Source organism: Centrocercus urophasianus, unplaced genomic scaffold (genome assembly GCF_019232065.1).
Source record: "Centrocercus urophasianus isolate 14NV4802_14NV808 unplaced genomic scaffold, USGS_Curo_1.0 seq_22, whole genome shotgun sequence".
Taxonomy (NCBI): Eukaryota; Metazoa; Chordata; class Aves; order Galliformes; family Phasianidae; genus Centrocercus; species Centrocercus urophasianus.
This window is the reverse complement of record NW_024884778.1, coordinates 19,311,947-19,330,790: the sequence shown is the minus strand read 5'-3', so window position 1 is coordinate 19,330,790 and position 18,844 is coordinate 19,311,947. Positions and strand designations below refer to the sequence as shown.

Below are 18,844 nucleotides of genomic sequence, written 5' to 3'. Positions count from 1 at the left end.
TTAGCAACTGAAGAGGCTGCCATATTCCTACCTATGTGCTATTAACATTTTAGGTCTAAATGTCTGTAATGAGTTATGATGCAGGTAAATATTTACTCGCTTATTTCTCAGTGCAAGTACGAATTCATAATTCAGAACTATTTAAGTCCCTGTTATTCGCTAATTATATCCTTCTTAACTGGATTTTTTTCCTATCAACCCTATCCTGTCTAAAAGTCTTTCTGCCAAAGTAATTTATATACCAGAAATCATACAGGCACTTCACCTGAGCACCCTGCTGGGCTAATGCATTCATTAACTGTCTATGAGTTACTTCAAGCATTCTGCTATACCATATAAGAAACATTCTAAATTAAAACTTCCATCTCGAACCCTTTCTATTCTTGCTACTACTGTTTTCAAAAATAAAAGACAAAGCCTTGCTTCGCCAAGAAGTCAGAGACGAAACCTCTAAAAGTGGTGACTGCTCAAAAAGATTTAGCGAGGAAGGACTTTCTTCCTGGGGAAGGGTCAGCTCATATTGCTAAGCATCCACATCTCTTTTTGTGGAAGTTCTACATGAGCAGGCAGGGGAAATTAGAAAGAAGCAGTGTATGCTATTGGATGTTGGGCTGCAAGCAGGCAGATATTAGATAGGCAAATGTTCCTTTTTGGTGCTAGCTGGCAGAAAGAACAACTGACAGGTGTGAGACCTCCTGATATTTTTGTTAGGCATCTCCTTAAATACAAGTGTGGGTTCTTGGAAGCACCACAGACTCCTGCAGCAGAAAACAGGTCTTTGTATCTATTTATCTAACAGTTCCTGTTTCATTAGTTATGAATGTCCAGGTATGATGTGCCCTTAAACTACCTATACATGATAAGTAAAAAGACCTCATACGAAATTTCAGAATATTAAACGAAAAGCATTTTCAGTTCCCCCCCCTCCTAAGCATGATGCTGGACCAAACATTTAGTCTCACACAGAGAAAACAGCACCATTGTTACAGAGCCATCAGGAATTTTTTCACATGTAGCAACAGGTGACATCAGCATTAGTCTGGGCAGACACACATGGCCTATAGCTGAGTTTGTTAACTCATTAAATCATTACAACATCAGCTCAGTAAAAAAAAATATTTTAAATACTTTTAAAAACATTGTTACTTTTGTATATATTTCAATGAATTATACATCATACTGTACCTATTCGAATTACATGGGCAACTATGTACAAATCTCTCTTCATGTCCTTGCTGCTGAGATCCTAGAAGATTGGAAAAAACAGAGATGATAAAATACATAACACACTGCACTTCCAAAGCCTGAACAACTCCCACAGACAATACTAAGGATTACACATAAGGACCCTGCATTCATTTAGCCCCTTCGTATTTAGAAATCCGGAAGTATTATTATTTCCAACATACCAATTTAAAAATAACAAAGCATAGGAAGATCATATTTGGTTGGCATGTTCTCTACAACAAAAGAAAAGAAATGAAATATTCTGATTCCACTGGCCAGAAACGCTGTATCAAAATCTTGGTATCTAGCATTTTGATGCTGTATTAAAATCATCTCAGTCGTGCTTAGGACCTACAGGCTCTGTCCACACAAGCTGATGGGTGCCAAGGTTCATAGATAACAATCTTCAAAACTCAAAAGCAGTGTGAGTCGCACGCAGACTGCCAACTGGAAAGGCTTTGTGCCCCTTCCAATTCCCCAACTGTGCCCTGAGATTATTGGGGGATGTGGTAGTTGGCAAGGGCCACTCTGAAACTGAGTGTGTTATGAACAGCAGCAGGGTACTGGAATAACTAAGAAGAGAACTCAGTTTTAAGATGATATAGTTGTTTAGTGAAATACAAGACACCTTCAAATGTTCCCAATGTAATTTTAAGGCAAGTGACTGTACAGACATATGAAATCTGATAATTCCATTCAACTTTTCATAATGAACTTCAAGAAAATCCAGTGAATGGTAACAGAAGTACCTATGGAAGAGCAAAAGGAGAGCTGAAGCTGACAAGAAAGAAGAAAAAAGAGCATTACTGATCCTGACAAATACTTACAGATAGAGAAAATAAATGAAGAAGACAGGCATAGAGCACTTGTCTAATGAATTAATAATTCATTAATGCAGCATTAATGCAGTTAGAAACTGCCCTCAATGCTTTATATTTGTTTCTGATAATTTTACAGACAGTGATCAACCACACTGCTTTCGCCTGTGCTGTTTTGTTTTATTGTTTTTTTTTTTTGCACTAAGGAGCCAACAAACATCTCTTCCTAAAGGCATTACTACTACTCAACATTTTTTTTATATGATTAAATCCCAGGAGAAGAAGATTTCAAACAAATCCTGTGAGCTGTGAGAATCTTCACGGATGTTTTATATTCTGATGCAAAGAGGCTCCTCATGCTCTACAGCAACAGCTGCCGCCTCTCCGCTCTACTACGTGCTGTCATCTCATTGTTCTGCACTGGATCATCCAGATCTCCCCAAACGTAATGGCACCACTCCAGACGCTTCTGAGGACAGAGGAACTGTCAGCAGGAACTTCAGACTGACAAAAGCACTCTAAGAAGGTGGCAGAGGGAGCAGAGCATGCTGAAGGAAAAATTCAAAATTTCAAAGCTTGGTGGCCACAGCTCATTCTTCTCCTTGTGCTGGAGCAACGCTCATCGCCTCACACTGTTTTAAGGTAAAACACAGCTTTTATGTGATTATTTCAACGTAATGCTTTTAAGACACTTCTAGGGCTTCTGATATGACTTTAATGTCTACATACTCATGTTTCTCTTCTTTTCCCTTTCCCTTCTTTTCCACTGACAAATGATACCCACCGCAGCCATCAACGGCCCCTGCTAAGCTGTTCGGTTGGTGGGCAGAACAGGGCTGGCAGATTTGGCTATGCTCAAACACAGCCCACCCTTCTAATAGTATATTTTTTTGGAAAGCACAATGCAAGAATCAGTGGGAAAAATCTCAATGGCATTCAAATAAAACCTTTTTCTTAAAACAAAACAAAATTTAAAAACACCTAAGCAGTATTAAGATCACTATAAAAGGAAATCACACAGTTTTTGAAATTGTGGACACCATTCTTAGTCCGATCCAATTTGGTGAATTAAAAATCATGCTTTGCAGGACCCTAGCATATCAACTTTAATTCACACACTACATTTCTTTCCTTTGTGACATAAGAAATTGAACCTCAGCAACTGAGATTATGATGGCAATGCACATAAACTCTGAATGTTAGGTTTTAGTGACATTCCTATTAACAGCACAATAAAATCCAAGCACAGGGACCAGGCATGAGAAGAATGTACTTTAAAGTGAAGTTGCAGCTCCCTTCAAATAGCACTATATAAGCTGGATTACAGAGGGCATGTAATGAATTCATGGCTGTGTCTTCTGACTCCATCTGACTCCAGTGGTCAGCACATGCACTGAGTTGCAAATACACTGCTTGGTGCTCCTCAGCTACCAGCTCGTGTTTCTCTGCAGCCAAAGAATCAAGCTAATAAATCTCCCATAATGTTTTCTCTTCAAGTCCATTTTGCTGCTGCAAGTAGAGAACACACTTTCGAGGCTTTCTTTGCCACCTACCACACCAACACAGCATATGGCAGGCTTTATCTTGTGTGTCTTGGAGAAACTGAAGCTATTTGATAAGAAGGAATTTGACATAGCTTTAATCTCAGCAGTTCCTGAGCAGCAATATACTTCAAAATAAAGAAATAAAATTAAAAAAGGAGGTGATGGTTAATGCTAGATAACAGTAGACTTTCCTGTGAAAATATCTTTGATTCAACACAAAGATTTCTGTTACAATGTAAGATTACCAGATCTAATTAACAGAACCTAGATAACTGTTTTTTCAAAAAGTAGCTGTCAAAATACCAGAAAACAGTAGGGCATGCGCATATTGGTGGGTTCACACATTGGAAAAACTACACTGTATCACAGTCAGAGACAGAAACTGTGGGCACAGATGGCCCTGCCTTCCATTTCAGTACAGCAGAGGCCTTTTTACAAAGGGAGAAATTGTTACTGTGACACAGAGCCCACAATCCAAACCCCTCCACCCCTCTGAGAATCCTCACATAATTTCTTAGGAAAGAATCCACTTAAACAGCTCAGGACTCAGAAGAGGAGCAGCTACATTTATTTTTTGTTATGGGCAGTATAATTAAATCTAATTCTAGCACTGTGCTCTGAGCACAGCCTTCACAAGGAGTTTATTTCCCACATCCTCCTGACCATTTAAAATGACTCTGGTTGATAATCAAAGTAATCTCATAATAACTCTAATGGTAAGGCTTTTTAGAAAATCACTACAAGGAAAGTTTTCCACATCAGGGTTGGAGAAGAGTCACCTTCTAACAACGGTTCTTCGCAGTGTCAGTTACTAAGAAGATCTGTCTGTGTGCTCAAACAACAACCAACGAGCAAACAAAAAAAGCCAAAACAACAACAGTAAGCCTAACGCAGTGCTATCAAGGATATCTGACTAATTAATTAAATAGAGATTTAAATATCTCGACCAAACTGAGCTGCCACAGAGAGTAAGGTATTTAACTAAAAGAGAAAACTCATGCCGCATAGTTACACCCTAATTCTGATCCCAAAAAGCTTCTGAAGTGTGACAAGCCTGAAGTTTAGTTGAGCAAGCTTGTTCCTTCGAGGAAGCAGTTTCTCACCCTTGATGCGATGTGACAACAGATCAAGGACATAAGGTGAAATGTTACCCAGGGAGATGGATGAACAACTCGATACAACAGCAGGAAAAGACAGAAATACCTTGAATTACCTAAGGTACTGGGGATTCTTCTCTCTGGAAGGGATGAGAGTGTTAGAAAGACATTGGGAGCCAAGGAATTTGATTAGGAAATCAATGAATTGATTTAAATACAAGACTACGATAACACTGGGAACAAAACTGCACTGAAATCATAGCACTACCTTACTTTGGAAGCATCCAGAAGACCCCAAGTTCCTTTTAAGTAATGAACACTGATTGCAAGATTACCTTGGGTGTCAAATGGTAGAAGAAGCATAGAAAGCAATGCTCCAGGAAATCTCAATGAGGTTTACAGAACACAGCAGCAATGTCCTATACTGGAAGATTTTCCCTCTGATAAGCCAATACACAGCCACAGTGACAGACAGTCTGTCTTGTCTTTTCCCAAACTGTATTCATTCTAAAATCAGTAATCAGAACAATGGTTGACCAAGGCAGGTAGTGAGAATGCACTGAGCACAGAAGAGGCTGAGAAATGTTCACAGCAGCAGGGAGCTGGGACACTGGGGCTCCTGGGTTATTGAGAGAGACATTTCCTGGAGGAGGACCGTAGGCTGAGACAGCCCAAGAAGCTCTGGGAAAAGCTGAAGCCAGAGCTGGGAGAGAAGCATGACATCAGAATATGATGGACAGGTGAACGTTCTGAATTCCCTCTGATTAACGCTCAGGCATTTTGAAACTTCCTGTACAAGACAAGACTGGGCTTTTAGTTATGATCAAAGAAAACTTGGCTTTTGAGCAGAAAGGCATTCGGGGATGCTTCTTCATAGTCTCTGACTCAACAGCCCTGAGTCACGGATGTGCTCAGCAGGTCCCAGCCAACACAGAGCCAGCATTACGAGCACAGAGCACATCCTGCCTGACCCTGCACTTCACAACATGAATCAGTGTTCTTATTGAAAATATGTAAACAAAGCTTATAGGAGAAAGGTGCCTCACAACAAACTCAAAACGGTACTGTGCTGGCCACCCCGTATCTGTTTTGGTAACTGTCAGAATTGGGAAATAAAACTCTGTTGTAGCACAGAAATCTTCAGAGGCAATTCTAGACTGCATCTATTTAGTGCCAGTGCTTGCTCCTAGAAGGCACAGAGCTATGAAAGCTACCCCATACCACTGATGCATTGTCCATAATTTTATTCTGGCTCCTATGTAGAGGAAGTGATGCATGCAGAACTTCCTTACTGTTATGAACTGCAGCTATGCAGCCAGAGTCTGCACGAGTAGACTAGAATGCTGTGCCTGGATTTCTACAGAACGGTAACTGTCTGTTTACAGGAGACGGAAAGGGAATTTCAGCACATCGAGATCGAAGCGCAGCAAATAAAAAGTTAGTCTGAAAATTATTCTCTGTTGCTACTACATACCTCAGCCAATGCTTTGAATGGACTGATGAAATAGCATTGGGCATTTTTTTGCACAGGTAATTTTCCCAATTATCCTAGTTCCTGTGACCAGACAACAGTGACAGGCAACACGTCTAAGCACCTCTGAGAATGGACACTGAAAGAACCTCAGTATTTTCATATAGTTTAAGTAACAAGGTTGCTTGGGAGTGATCCCTGAGTACCTGTACTTGAGTACAGAGTGGCAATAATTGCAGCTGGCCTCCTTAATAGGTTGGCCTCATTTGTGACATGCAACAAGTCTCTTCTGGAACTGTTATGCCCCTGGGCCACGTTGTATTACCGGGATTCTCTATGTGCTTTTGAAACCATGCAAAGACTGTTCTGCAGGACAGCAGAGAACACTTTCACAGTTTGAAACAAGAAAGCTGTAGCGTGACTAAGTAGGGTGGCCTCAGTGTAGATGGTAAAGTTTGATGGTGAAAAGCTTTAACAATGCTGAAATGCCATTAGGTGCCAAAACTGATACAAACCAGTCAATGTTGCCTTTTGGGAATGACCCTTAGAGCAATTACTAATCCTGAACTCAAGCTTTCTGAGTTATCCAGGGAGGAGTACTAAAGCTTGCTTTCCTTGAAAAACTTGAAAGACTTGCTGTCTTTCTCTTAGAACAGAAACACGTTAGTTTTCAAGTTAAGGACAATGGTGCCAAAATTAAGACACTGTTACCTTTGTTAACATTGAATCAGCCAACAGCAGTTCACTTATCATGCCCAAACCCATACTAATACTGACGTTAGCATCACTGCTAGTGCTATTTTTTAAAGGTTCACATCTTTTCTGTCCAGATGGAGGCAGAATTGAACACCCTTCTCTTCCTGGCTAGATCTAGACCATTCAGTAAGAGCACAAATTTGGGTATCTTTGTAAAGGATAAAAAGGGATGGTACTGAAAACCACATCTATTTCAGTGTTCCACACTGCCTGACCCTAGAGGATTTAATTGCCAGGACAACAGTTCATACCAAAGTTGTCTTCCATCTTTTTTTTTTCACTGGAAACAAAAACGCTTTTCCCAAATTGCTTCTAGCATGTGTGTGAACTCAAGGTGAATCACGATGGAAAGCGTTTATCACACCTAAGATGTGAAATTCCTGACTGCAATTCAAACATAGTTACAAGGCAGCATTTCAGAATATTTGGTTAGCTGTAAAAATAATTTAGAAGCATTTCTCTTTTTTTTTTTTCTGTTAACATTTAATTGTAACGGTAACAAAACTTAGAAACAGCATCCGCTTCTGCTTAATATATGGGAAAGAAAGAGCCGTGCTCTCCCTCTCAGCACGTCTATAATCACACTACTGTAAGGGAAGAAGAAAAGGAACAGATACATACTGTGAAAAGCGCACACATTCGATCTATCTTCTCTGGATTCCTGGGGCCTCCGTTCTTATTTAACCTCACCATAAATCTCTCACTACAAAGCAAACAGTATTAAAAAAAAATAAATGAGTCTCACATACACACTTTAGCATAAAAACACAGCCAGATATATTTTTAATAAAGGATGCAGGAGGCTTTGTTTTTTTTGTTTTTGTTTTTTTTAACTCCTAAAGCATATGAAACAACAGTCATTAATAAAGATAAAATTACATGAAATACCACAGAGAACTTACAAGTCAATACTGTGATATGGAAACACAATGCATGTCAATGATACAATGACATTAAAACAATGTGAATATATATGAAGCATGGGATTTGTACATGTTACAAGTACTTCAGGCGAGGGTAGGGCACACTTGCTGAAGCATGTACTGCTTTTGGTAAAGAAAAGCTCATTAAAATCCAATCAATAGTAGAAGCAATATCTATTGGACAATCTCCACCCACACAGTATTTTTATAAGAAATACGTTAAATCAAACATAGTGATGCAATTGACTGAAACTGTTCATCAAATTACAAGACTTCTACCAGCAAAAAAGTGGAAATGAAGACTGCAAAATACATAGTCCTTGCTACTGATGGTAGGACATGGACAAAGATGCTGTTTTTTAGCAGAACAGAGAATTTACATATACAAATAAATCAGATGAGCAGTTATTCACTAATGTACAACAAAGTATCAACTAGGTATTTTTTTTCTACAGGTTCATAGAAATAAAGCATGAGCACAGCACATCACAAAGACTTCTAATTACTTTTTCATCATAACACAGATCCTTTTGGCCATAGGCTCTATGCTCTAGCAGCCTTTATTTGACTGAACACATTTTCCAGCATAGCTGGCCTGAAGAAGCACGGAGCACAAACGACGTCCTTTGGCAGCTTGCTCCAAAGTTATTTTTCCCAACTGTCAAAATGCATGGGTTATCACCAACATGGAAACATCTGGTTTCAGTGTTCAGCTACTGATTTGTGTTAACTTTTCTTTTGTAAAGATCCCTCTGTAAAAGGCATCTTCTCACAGGGCACTGATATCAGTCACTGGTTACACTGTGTGATCAAACATCTCTCTAGAAGCACATAAACAACTTGTCACTGTTAAGAAACTCATTTGAAAGCAGTGGGATAACTTCACAGAACTTATCCAGGGTATTATTTTTCAGCACAGATTCACAAACATTTCTAGCAGTGTGCAACACACTCATACTGGTACCACCTATGTCATGAGCCTGATGCATCTGAATTCCAAACCAATCCCAGCTCTGCAATTCAAGCCTCACATATTAGCCTTTTTTTACCACAGCATTATACTGTGAGTTCATCTGGAATAAAGTGAATAAATGCTGACATATTTTCAAGTTGCTGCTTCTGCAGAAATGGTGCCTAACGCTTTAGGCATGGCTCACATATCTTGCTTGCCATCTTTGCTTGTTTATGTACTTCCCTTGCTAAGAAATCCAGACCATGCTCTGCCTGCTCCCCTAATCTCTATGAATTCCACAACTTCTTCCAACAAGAATTTCAATTCATTTGCTGTAGATGCTTATAAACTCTGAGGTTGCTAAAATACCCTGAAGAAACCCATAAGATACAGATATTTGATGATTCCTCACCACCAATGACCTTCTGAGACATCATTTAGAAAGTTAATGTTTTAACAAATGCTTTAGTGACACAGTAAATCTAATATTTTAATAAATTTTGTGATGTATTAAGTGCAGTACACTATTACATTTTTACATCTTTGGTACATTACGGTAACAGCTGCATTACAGTAACAATATTATGCCTTCATATTTACCTCTAGCTACTGAGCACATAATCACAAAGAATGAAATCAGAATTTTCAAAGTGAGACCTGTTTCCAAGAAAAACACATTAATTATAATAACACACACCAATATGGGTGTTGTCTTTGCAGCACCTGCAGTTCCTGGCATCCAGCTCTGCTTGATGCGATGGATTTCAAGAAAGCAGAGGACAGAATAGTCATGCCCACTGACAGACGGGGGAAATACAACAGGAGGGCACACTTAATGCTGACAATTTCTAAATGGGAACCAGGCTTTATGTCATTAAAATATGAAGTCAGTTTAAGAGACGTTAAATCATAGCCTTTCTCTTTCCAATCTGCTGCAACAAGTGTTAGTATTTCCAACGATCTGAAAACCAATGCTCAAGGAGACTTTAATTTCAACTAATTCACTTAGTTTTCATCTTTGAGTAGGTTTAATTGTACTTCCTTTCACCTAGAAATTTTGGGAGGCAGCATATGTTTCTTTTCTGCCATAACTACAATTAGTACAGCATATACCCTTCATAAAGAAAAGTGCAATTCCTTACAAAACAACAATCACGATTTTCAGAGCTCCGAAAGTTACTGCGATAAAATAAACATCGCTCCTCTTTAAACCTGAACTTGAAACAGCACCTGACTGCAGTTTACATATTAAATCCAAATCTGCCACATTCTACTAGTTCAGTGAGCAATTACTATGCCCCATGCATGTTAACCACATCCCACTTTTAAGGATTAGAGCACAAAACGCATCAGTGTTAAACAAACAAGATCTCTGGCAAACTGCTCTGTCACTGCTGCTGCTAGGAATGTAATCCAGCCCTCAGCCTGGGGCGCAGCAGAATGCAAAGCCTATGCAGGCAGCAGGAAGAAGGCAGACAACAATCAGCCTACCAGTGAATGGAGCAACAGGAATCACATCTGCAGGGAAAACGTGCTCACAGGTGGAGATGTTTGTCCAACATTGAAGTATCAATCAAGGCTGGTTCACTCAGATTTGACTGCAAAGCCCTGGAAGTTATTATCCCCTACGTGTGCCTTGGGGAGGCCACGCCTGGAATGTAGTCACTTCACTGTGGTGGTCACAGCAGCACTCTTTTCTTATTTGAAAGTGTGGCTGAAGTTTGGAAGGGAAACCAAAGCACTAGCAGAGCACCGAGCTCTTCTGTGAGACAAAGAATTAATAACGGAAAGGGAAAATGGAAATTTGATGAAGTAGCCATGACTAAGAGTACCTTCAAATTCTAGGATGAAAACACTGAAAATTCATACTACTGTTCCACATTACATAGCAAAAAATGCTGATTCCCAAAGAAAGCTAATATGAGCTTAAGTCAAAACCAGACAAATTGTAACAGTAACTCTCCATATCAAAGGTCCACCTTATCCTAGCACTCAGTGATGTTCAGTAGCAGACAGCTAGGGAAAGAACAGAAGAATAAGGTAAACAAGTAAGTTTGAGAATCACAGCAGCATCTCTAACAGCTCTGGATAAAGTGAGCCCAGGAAAGTGTTCAGGTTGTTATGCTTAAAAGATCCGAGAAACCATTTAAAGAGTTACTATGCAGACAATGAAGGTCAATTTTTACCTACACATCAAAAAATGCACACGCGTGCATTCTATATCATCACTTAAGAACTCATTAAACTGAAATTATTTGAGAAATAACAATGTAAATGCTCTTTTAGTTTCACTGATCTCAATAATGAAAATGCTCATATTTTACATCTCCAGCCAGTTCATATTTTTGAACTTTCAACAAAGGTTTTCTTTGAAAAAAATAATTCAGCACTAGCAACCATTTCATTTTCCTACCTGAAGTTGAACACAACATTGTAAGCTCAGAACCCTGTGCGTGCTGCCCCTCTGACAAGGCAGAGTGAGGGACTGAGGGACTCCGATGTCTGGGAGCTGAGATGGTCTGGTTTTCACAGAATCGCCATCTATTTATGCCTGATTCATTACAAGAAGTTGTATTGCTTGGCCTGCTTTCAAAACATTGAAAGGTATACTCTGGAGGCTCATTTGATAATCTATTGCAAAGTTTTTCTCTACTAACAAATGGAAATGTTTCAGATTTCCCTTTTTCTTCTTACAGCCACAGAGAATAGATGGGTTGCTGTCCCCATATGCTAGTGCTTTTCAGCAAATGAAGCTGACTGCCATTCTTTCCACCCAATCATCTATCATCCCCTCATTCCAGCACTACCCAGTAACAACCTTTAAATTCCTTCTTTTAATTCCCAGTACTCCCCAGAGCCCTTCTGATCTCTCATCACTGAATGATTAAGGGGACTTTGAGGCAAACAGCACTTGAACTCTGTGGAACACAAGGATGTATCATACTAGGAGGAGATCCCACTGCAAGACAAGACAAGACAAGCAGAAAAACAGCAGTGCTAACAAGCAATCTTAAAAACCTAATCTAGTTCAAGAGCCATTTCTCCTAACCTGCATTTTTGTTTTTCAGCTCCAGGATTTCTCTCATCTTTGATACTCCTGTTTAGGAACAGCTTTTGGAAACCAGTCAAAATATCCCACAAAATCTCCCTACTGCTGATAATGACGTGAGTACATCCTGGCAAACCTTTCACAACATGACATTGTTGACCTGTTTTTTCCGTTAGTCCCCGTTTTACTGCTGCAAATTTATTTCTATATAGAAAGAAACCAGGAATAATCACTCTGTTTCCAACTCATCTGAAGACCCACCGCCTTCAGCTTCAATCCCTTTTTCAGGTAAAGGAAGAGCACACACATTTAAGGTCAAGAAACCTAGCAGGAATTCAATCAATGTATTTCTTATTTTAAGACCTACTTCCTTTGAAGGAGTTCCATCTCCCGGCTGTCCATTCCTCAAGGTTATTCTCTGCACAGAAAGTATGCATGGACATTAAACATTAAAGTTTGGTCAGATCAAAACATCAAATCTGGGTAAAGTGCGTACTGAAATAATTGCTCATCTTTGTACACATAACGCGTTATTTTTACCATAAATACAGCTGCACTAATTGCTTGATGAAAACAAACAAATACTACTCTCTCTTAGCAGAAAACCGCAAGCAAATCACAAGGAAAATGAAAAAAAAACACAGTATCTGTCCAGTAAGTGGTGGATTCAGGTATGGAGAGGTTGTGAGCATTTGATGCAATCTGCCAAATAAACCTCTTCCTTCAGCTATTCTGAAAACACACCAAACCAGTTCTTTCCTGCATAAAATCAGAAGTAAGAGATGCACCAAAACACAGAAAAGCATTAATATTTTTCCTTATTGAGTTCAGACCTCAGAAAAGCTGCACCAGTTGCAGCATCTTAAACAAAAGCTTATTTGTTCCTCTCGTTTCTATGTGTGACAAGCAACCTCCAATTACTTTAACTGCAAGATCTCCTCCTCTGTTAACTCACATCATGGTGAAACCACCACTTGTGTAGCAACAACTCAAGTTTTACAATCGCCAGCATGATTAGCAATTGCTAAAGCTATTCAAATACAAGAAACATTGCTCTGATAAGCAGAATCAATTAGCTTCTTGTTCTTTAACTTGAAAGTAAAAAAAAATGAAAGAAGTACAGTGTCTCACTTCTTGGCTTCCTTTAACTGTATGAAAAGCAGGACCATACTGAACTGACATCTGTTTCTGCGAAAAGGAAGGAAGCAATCAGTGGCTTGGGACATTACACGTTCAGCATGAAGGAAGGAGCAAACAGGGACAAAATTTACTGCAGGGTGAGCAAGAGTAGCATTATGCCCATAGGGACCGTCTGGTGTTTAATGTTTTTGTTTGTGAGTTTTTGTTGATTTTTTTCTTCTGCACAATGTGCAAAGATGACAACAAAAGGCCTAGCAGAGAACTCCAAACGGATTAGTAAGCTCCCTGTAGCAGCTCACTGGCAGGCTGAATTAGCATGTGGTTACAAGGCAAAAATCCCGACCACGTATCCCTGTATGAATGCGAGCATTAATAGATGCAGAGTGACCAGACAGTAACAGCCACCTCCTTTCCTCGTATTTATTCCGACAGTTTAAACAATGGTGAAGAGCATGAGACTTAATTTCTCACAAAAATCACTGAATCGTAGAATCACAGAATGGTCTGGGTTGAAAAGGAGCACAGTGCTCATCCAGTTCCAACCCCCTGCTGTGTGCAGGGTCAAAAACCAGCAGACCAGGCTGCCCAGAACCACATCCAGCCTGGCCTTGAATGCCTCCAGGGATGGGGCATCCACAGCCTCCTTGGGCAACCTGTTCCAGTAATATCTTCTACTCTCATCTTCTAGTGAAATTTAATATGCCTGACAATAAAAAAATAAAATAAATGAGTTGGGAAATAAATATCATCAGTATTTTAAGATGTTTTATAAAAGCATAATCATTTCTGTTCCAGATAAAAACTTGAAAACCAATTTTGTGCACTGCAAGCCCAAGTTAATGGCTAGATACCAATACAAATTATTTTGATAAAATGTTAATAGTAGCTCAGCTCACAGCACAGTGTTGCAGTTCAAGTACAAAGATCTCAGGATGAGCACTTTGCTCACTACGATAACAGAAAGCTTGCCAACACTTGCCTTCAAATGCTGCTGTTGTGCTGTGCACACCATACTTCGGGCAGTTTAATTCACCAGTGCAATGAAATGCTGAGTTCTTTCCGTCACTGTGTGTACAAGCTCTCCAAGGACAATATGTTGACCAAGTGAATGGAACTGTATTAGGAACTGCTGGTGTATATATAGAAAACGGAAGGGTGGGGAATAAAAAATTGAGCAACATTCTCCAAACTGTACAGTTTGCATGTGCCAACATGTGCAGGAACTAACCTGGGAAACGCTTCTCTGCATTGGAGAGCAGAGCAGAAATTACCCAACACTTCAATGCAGCAGCATTGGCTGTTTTTCGTCAGGAAAGTCATTCGACCGAGCTGCCTGTATGGTGGCAGAGAGAAAACCATGGTTGCATTGCCCTGGCTTCCCGTTGGTGCTGCAATCTACTTAACAATAGCATTGTGGGGCTTCTCTCATCTCTCCGTGAAACCTTTCATTCCATTTTCTACGTTCCTCAAAATCTAATCATGTTTGTAAACAGAAACACATAACTACAAGGTAATCAAAGTGGGTTGTGGAGAAAGTATGTGCACACACTGACATCTCAGTCATCCCCTCGTGTCAGAAATACAGCCCTTTCTTTTTCTCAAAATGATTTAAGCAACAAGAGCATTTCCCATGAAGAAAAAGTGTTCATGACACCTAGAAGGCATATGAAGAAAGGGGAAAGTAACACTATAATTGAGAAAAACGTAATTTTGCTTTCTCATAGGAGTTTGTTAAGTATTTCAAAAGTGACTTCGAGGTACAATGACAAGAATTTCTAACATAAAGCACCCTATTCATGGAAATATTTCCTATTGTACATATACATGCTGCTATTGTATTTTAAAAGGCAGAACTCTTGATATGATTAAGCAATTTGTTTCCTGTTCATTTAGGAATACTCACCATAAACAGCTTTTCACATTTATTTTCTTTAACTAACCTGTTAAAGTTCCAACATAGCTAATTTTTGCTCATCTCTTCAGTGAAAAAAAAAACAACTATGTCCTTACAGCTGCTCTGATGCTGATCTAGTAAAGAAATCTCCCAGTGTGTCACAGGAGGAGTCTCCAGGTCTCAGTTTAAGAGTGCAAGTCAAAGCACATGTACAGAAAGGCACCTGCATCTCCCCATGAACACAGCTGCCACAAATAATGTAAGCCAGAAGCACATACAATAACCTGTGGCACAGCAGCATGTGAGTGAGTGATCCGGTGTCGATAGGGGTCAGTCTTGAAACTCAAGATAGAAAGATCACCTCTGCTGAACTTGGCAAATTGTCTGCACAATGATTCATGGACTATTTAAAAATCCTCCTTTTCAAGCAAGTTCTGATGGGTTTCTTCCTTTTCTTTTTCTTTCTTTCCTTTTTCTTTTTTGTCATCAGCTGCCTTCTCCAGATGACCTGCCATAACCCTGCTTACAAAAACAAGTGAAGTACACGGCCTTGGTTTGTGGAGTGTATTTTATAAAGACATCTTAGAGAAAAGAACACCAAATTTGTGGGGGAAATGAATCAGACTCTGAAAAAACAGCTCCAAGCAACACAGTTTGCTTCCCAGCAAATTCAGGCTTAATGCTCATGAATTATTAAGTTACTTCCTTGGCTAGAAGCCAAGGGGGAAGATGATAGAGCTTACAGTAAGACTGTAACTGCAAACAGTCTTTTCTGTTTCCATGGAAACAGAAATTAGTTAAAATAACTACCTGCCATTTCGCTCACCATACTCAAGGAAAAACGACCCGATGTTACAAAGGTTATTAAAGCTAGCAAGAGAAATGTAGCTAAGTACCAATTACACTCTCCATGGTCACCCATGCCTCTGCCACACCAAACATCTAATGCTGCATTAAGGCTCATTTTGTTACTTACACCATGGAAAGCAGATATTTGTGCTCCTGAAAGGAATCCTCTCCATTAGCTACAAAAAAAGACCAAAACCCAACAACCACCCACGTCTAAAAAAAAAAGAGACGTTAGTCATATGGTGTGATTCCTTGGTCCCTGCTGGTGATATTGATTGTGACTGAAGACAGGCAGGCCAGAACCACCTGCCAGTCCGTAGGTATGAAATGCTTGAGCAGAACTGCAGGGAAGAGTTCTCAATCTGGACTACAAGTATTTTAGACAGTACTCTAATAGAGCCTATAACCTGAGAAAAACTAACAGAGCAGGTTTGGAGGTCTAATTCGGAGATAGCTCATTTCACTGTTGCAAACAGCAATACCATGACAGAGGCAAAGACCGGCTTGTTAACAACATGCATCCTACTACCTCAGACAGCAAAAGCTTTCCAAGCGCTACGTGCTCATGGTAGGCTTTTGTTCTTCCTGAACATTAAAAGGGAAAAAAACTTTAAAATAAAAAACTAACAAACAAAAAAAAAAAACCCAAAAACAAAACTAAAAACAAAGCAGATTCAGTTCTGTTAAAAAAACAGATCACCCTTGAAGAAAAACCTGCATCCCTGCAGACTGCTATGTGATATTGCCAACCTGAAAGGATTTCTATGGGAACAGTGGCAGTGCTGAGGAGAGATTACACGTGACTGATTTTAGTAAAACATTCCCTTTTAAGATGGATTCGTATTAGAAATGTTATAGGGCAGAATGTACCTCTCTAACAAAACCAGTTACCTCCTTACAGCTCTCATAGACAAATATGCAGACAACAACAGTTTCTTTAAAATAACCAGTATTAACAAGAAAAGTGATAAATGGGGAAATCAAGTAAACGCAAGGACTAAAACGCAGCACAGATCTTGTTCACTGTGCATTGCAGTCAGTGGAAGCAGGTAAACAGAAAACTCTGCCTTCCAGACCTTGCCATGCAACACAGCTGTCAAAATGGATCCCATCATAACATAAACTCTGTGCCAAGCAATATTGTATTTACCTCACACCAAGGCAAGGACTTCCTTCAAGCATTTGGAAGAAAAACCACAAGGAGTAGAAGCAGCAATCAGGTACACCTGTTCAGAGTTTTCCTCTCTGTGTGCTAAGTGGGAAAATGCTGCTTGCTCTGGGCGATTTCAGCCAGCCAGATGTCTGCTAGCAGAGCGGCACGGCGGGTGGCAGACAGTCCAGGAGATGCCTAGAGTCGGTTGAGGACAACTTCCTGGTCCAGTTAACAGATGGACCAACCCGAGCTGAAGCCTGAATTGACTTGGTGCTCATCAATGCAGATGAGGGCATCAGAGAGGTTGAGATAGGAGGTGGCCTGCAGTGCCTGTGCCTTGGTGGAGTTTGTGACCTGGACAAATGCACGCCTGGCAAGAAGCAGTCAGGATCCTGAGCTTCAGGAGAGCAAACTTGTGTCTGCTCAAGGAACTGCTGAGTGGGATCCCCTGGGAAAGTGTTCTTAAGGGCGTGGGCACAGAGCAGAGCTGGCATCTCCTCAGGGCGCCCCTCAGAGAGCCCAACGGCTCTGCACCCCCCAGCAGAAGCAGTCGAGCAGGGGAGGCAGGCGGCTGACATGGCTGTGCAAGGACCTGCAGCTTACGCTGAGGGAAAAGAGGGAAACGCACAGAAAGTGTAAGTAGGGATGTGCAGCCTGGGACGAATGCAGGGCTGTTATGCGTGTGTGCAGAGATAGGATTAGGAAAGCCAAGGCGCAGAAGGAGCTGAACTCAGGGAGAGATGTGAAAGATAACAAGGAGGGGTTCTACAGGAACATGGGCAGGAGGAGACAGGCCAAGGAGAGTGTTCCCCTCTGGTGAAAGGGAATGGATTCATTATGAGTCATTGGTAAGGCTGCAACACCTGCATCATTTCAAATGTCTTTTGTGTGTGTGTGTCTCAAATGAACTCTCAAAACTTAGGTATTACTTTAGTAAGCTCTGCCTAATGACCCAGTGTCACTTTGAATATTCAGACTCGTATTCCCACCATTTGGTTTGCAAGAGCTAAAAACACCATTAATAGGCTTCAGAAATAGCTGGGGTGGTGACAAGGACAATGGCCTGGGTTACTGTTCTTGCAGCTGCCACAAGCTTCCCCTGCTCCAGGTGACAATGACTGATAGTCACATTGCACTGCCAGTACCTGTCTGTGTTAGGCTCAGTATTAGACACAACGTGCCTCAGCTGCTCTTGCAAATTGGCTTCATGTGCCTGTACGCAAAATGCATTCTCCCATCAACAGAAGACCACACAACTTCAGTTCAAATAGAATGTATCAACTGTTATTAACTTATATGAAGTGCAAATATAACATATTCTTAATAATATAATAATCTTAATACTCATACATAATCTTAATAGTCTATTGAAATATAACGTAACTCTTGTTAACTTATACAAAGTTCAAATACCTATCTATCTCTATGTAAGCAAATTTCCCCTAATCAGCAGCTCCTTAGAAACTGCACCAACAATGAGCTGCTCAAAGATTTCCCTTCCAGCTGCTCAGTTCTGCAGGTGACTCAGTGGCATCTTCTGTTGGCTGGAAGAGTCCCAACAACCGCAGCAACTCCTCTTGTTTTGCCACTGGATTCAGCCTGCCACCGGATTGCAACAGGAGGTCCTCCATGCCTGGCTTTCATTTTCTCCTCCTCATTCGCCTTGCTCCTATATACAGCCTTGGATGTTTTGCAGGCGGTTTTAAAAGAAGGTCGTCATCTTCCGAGCTCAGTTTTCTCTTTCGCATCAGCCTCACGGTCTCATCCAGCCTCTGACGTTTCCTTGGAGGTGAAAGAAGGACGTCATCAGCTGGGCTTAATTTTCTCTTTCGCCTTAGCCTCACAGTCTCATCCAGCCTCTGACGTTTTGCAGGAAGCTCTCAGTTCAGATGGGACTTTGGTGCTTTTCTCTTGGTGGGGAGCTGAAGCACAGGCATCCTTCCCATCTACCGGCACAACTCCCAATGGCCA

At 40.5% G+C, this 18,844-nt stretch overlaps 1 protein-coding gene across 1 annotated transcript in view; it reads right to left on the bottom strand.

The window, feature by feature from the left end:
- Positions 1-18,844, bottom strand: part of DOCK3 (dedicator of cytokinesis 3) — a 184,769-nt gene that overhangs the window by 90,994 nt on the left and 74,931 nt on the right. The window contains exons 10-11 of the mRNA XM_042823318.1: positions 7,535-7,616; positions 1,186-1,246 (exon numbers count right to left, since the gene is read on the bottom strand). Coding sequence (XP_042679252.1) covers positions 1,186-1,246; positions 7,535-7,616 — 143 coding nt within the window. The remainder of the gene's footprint in view (positions 1-1,185; positions 1,247-7,534; positions 7,617-18,844) is intronic.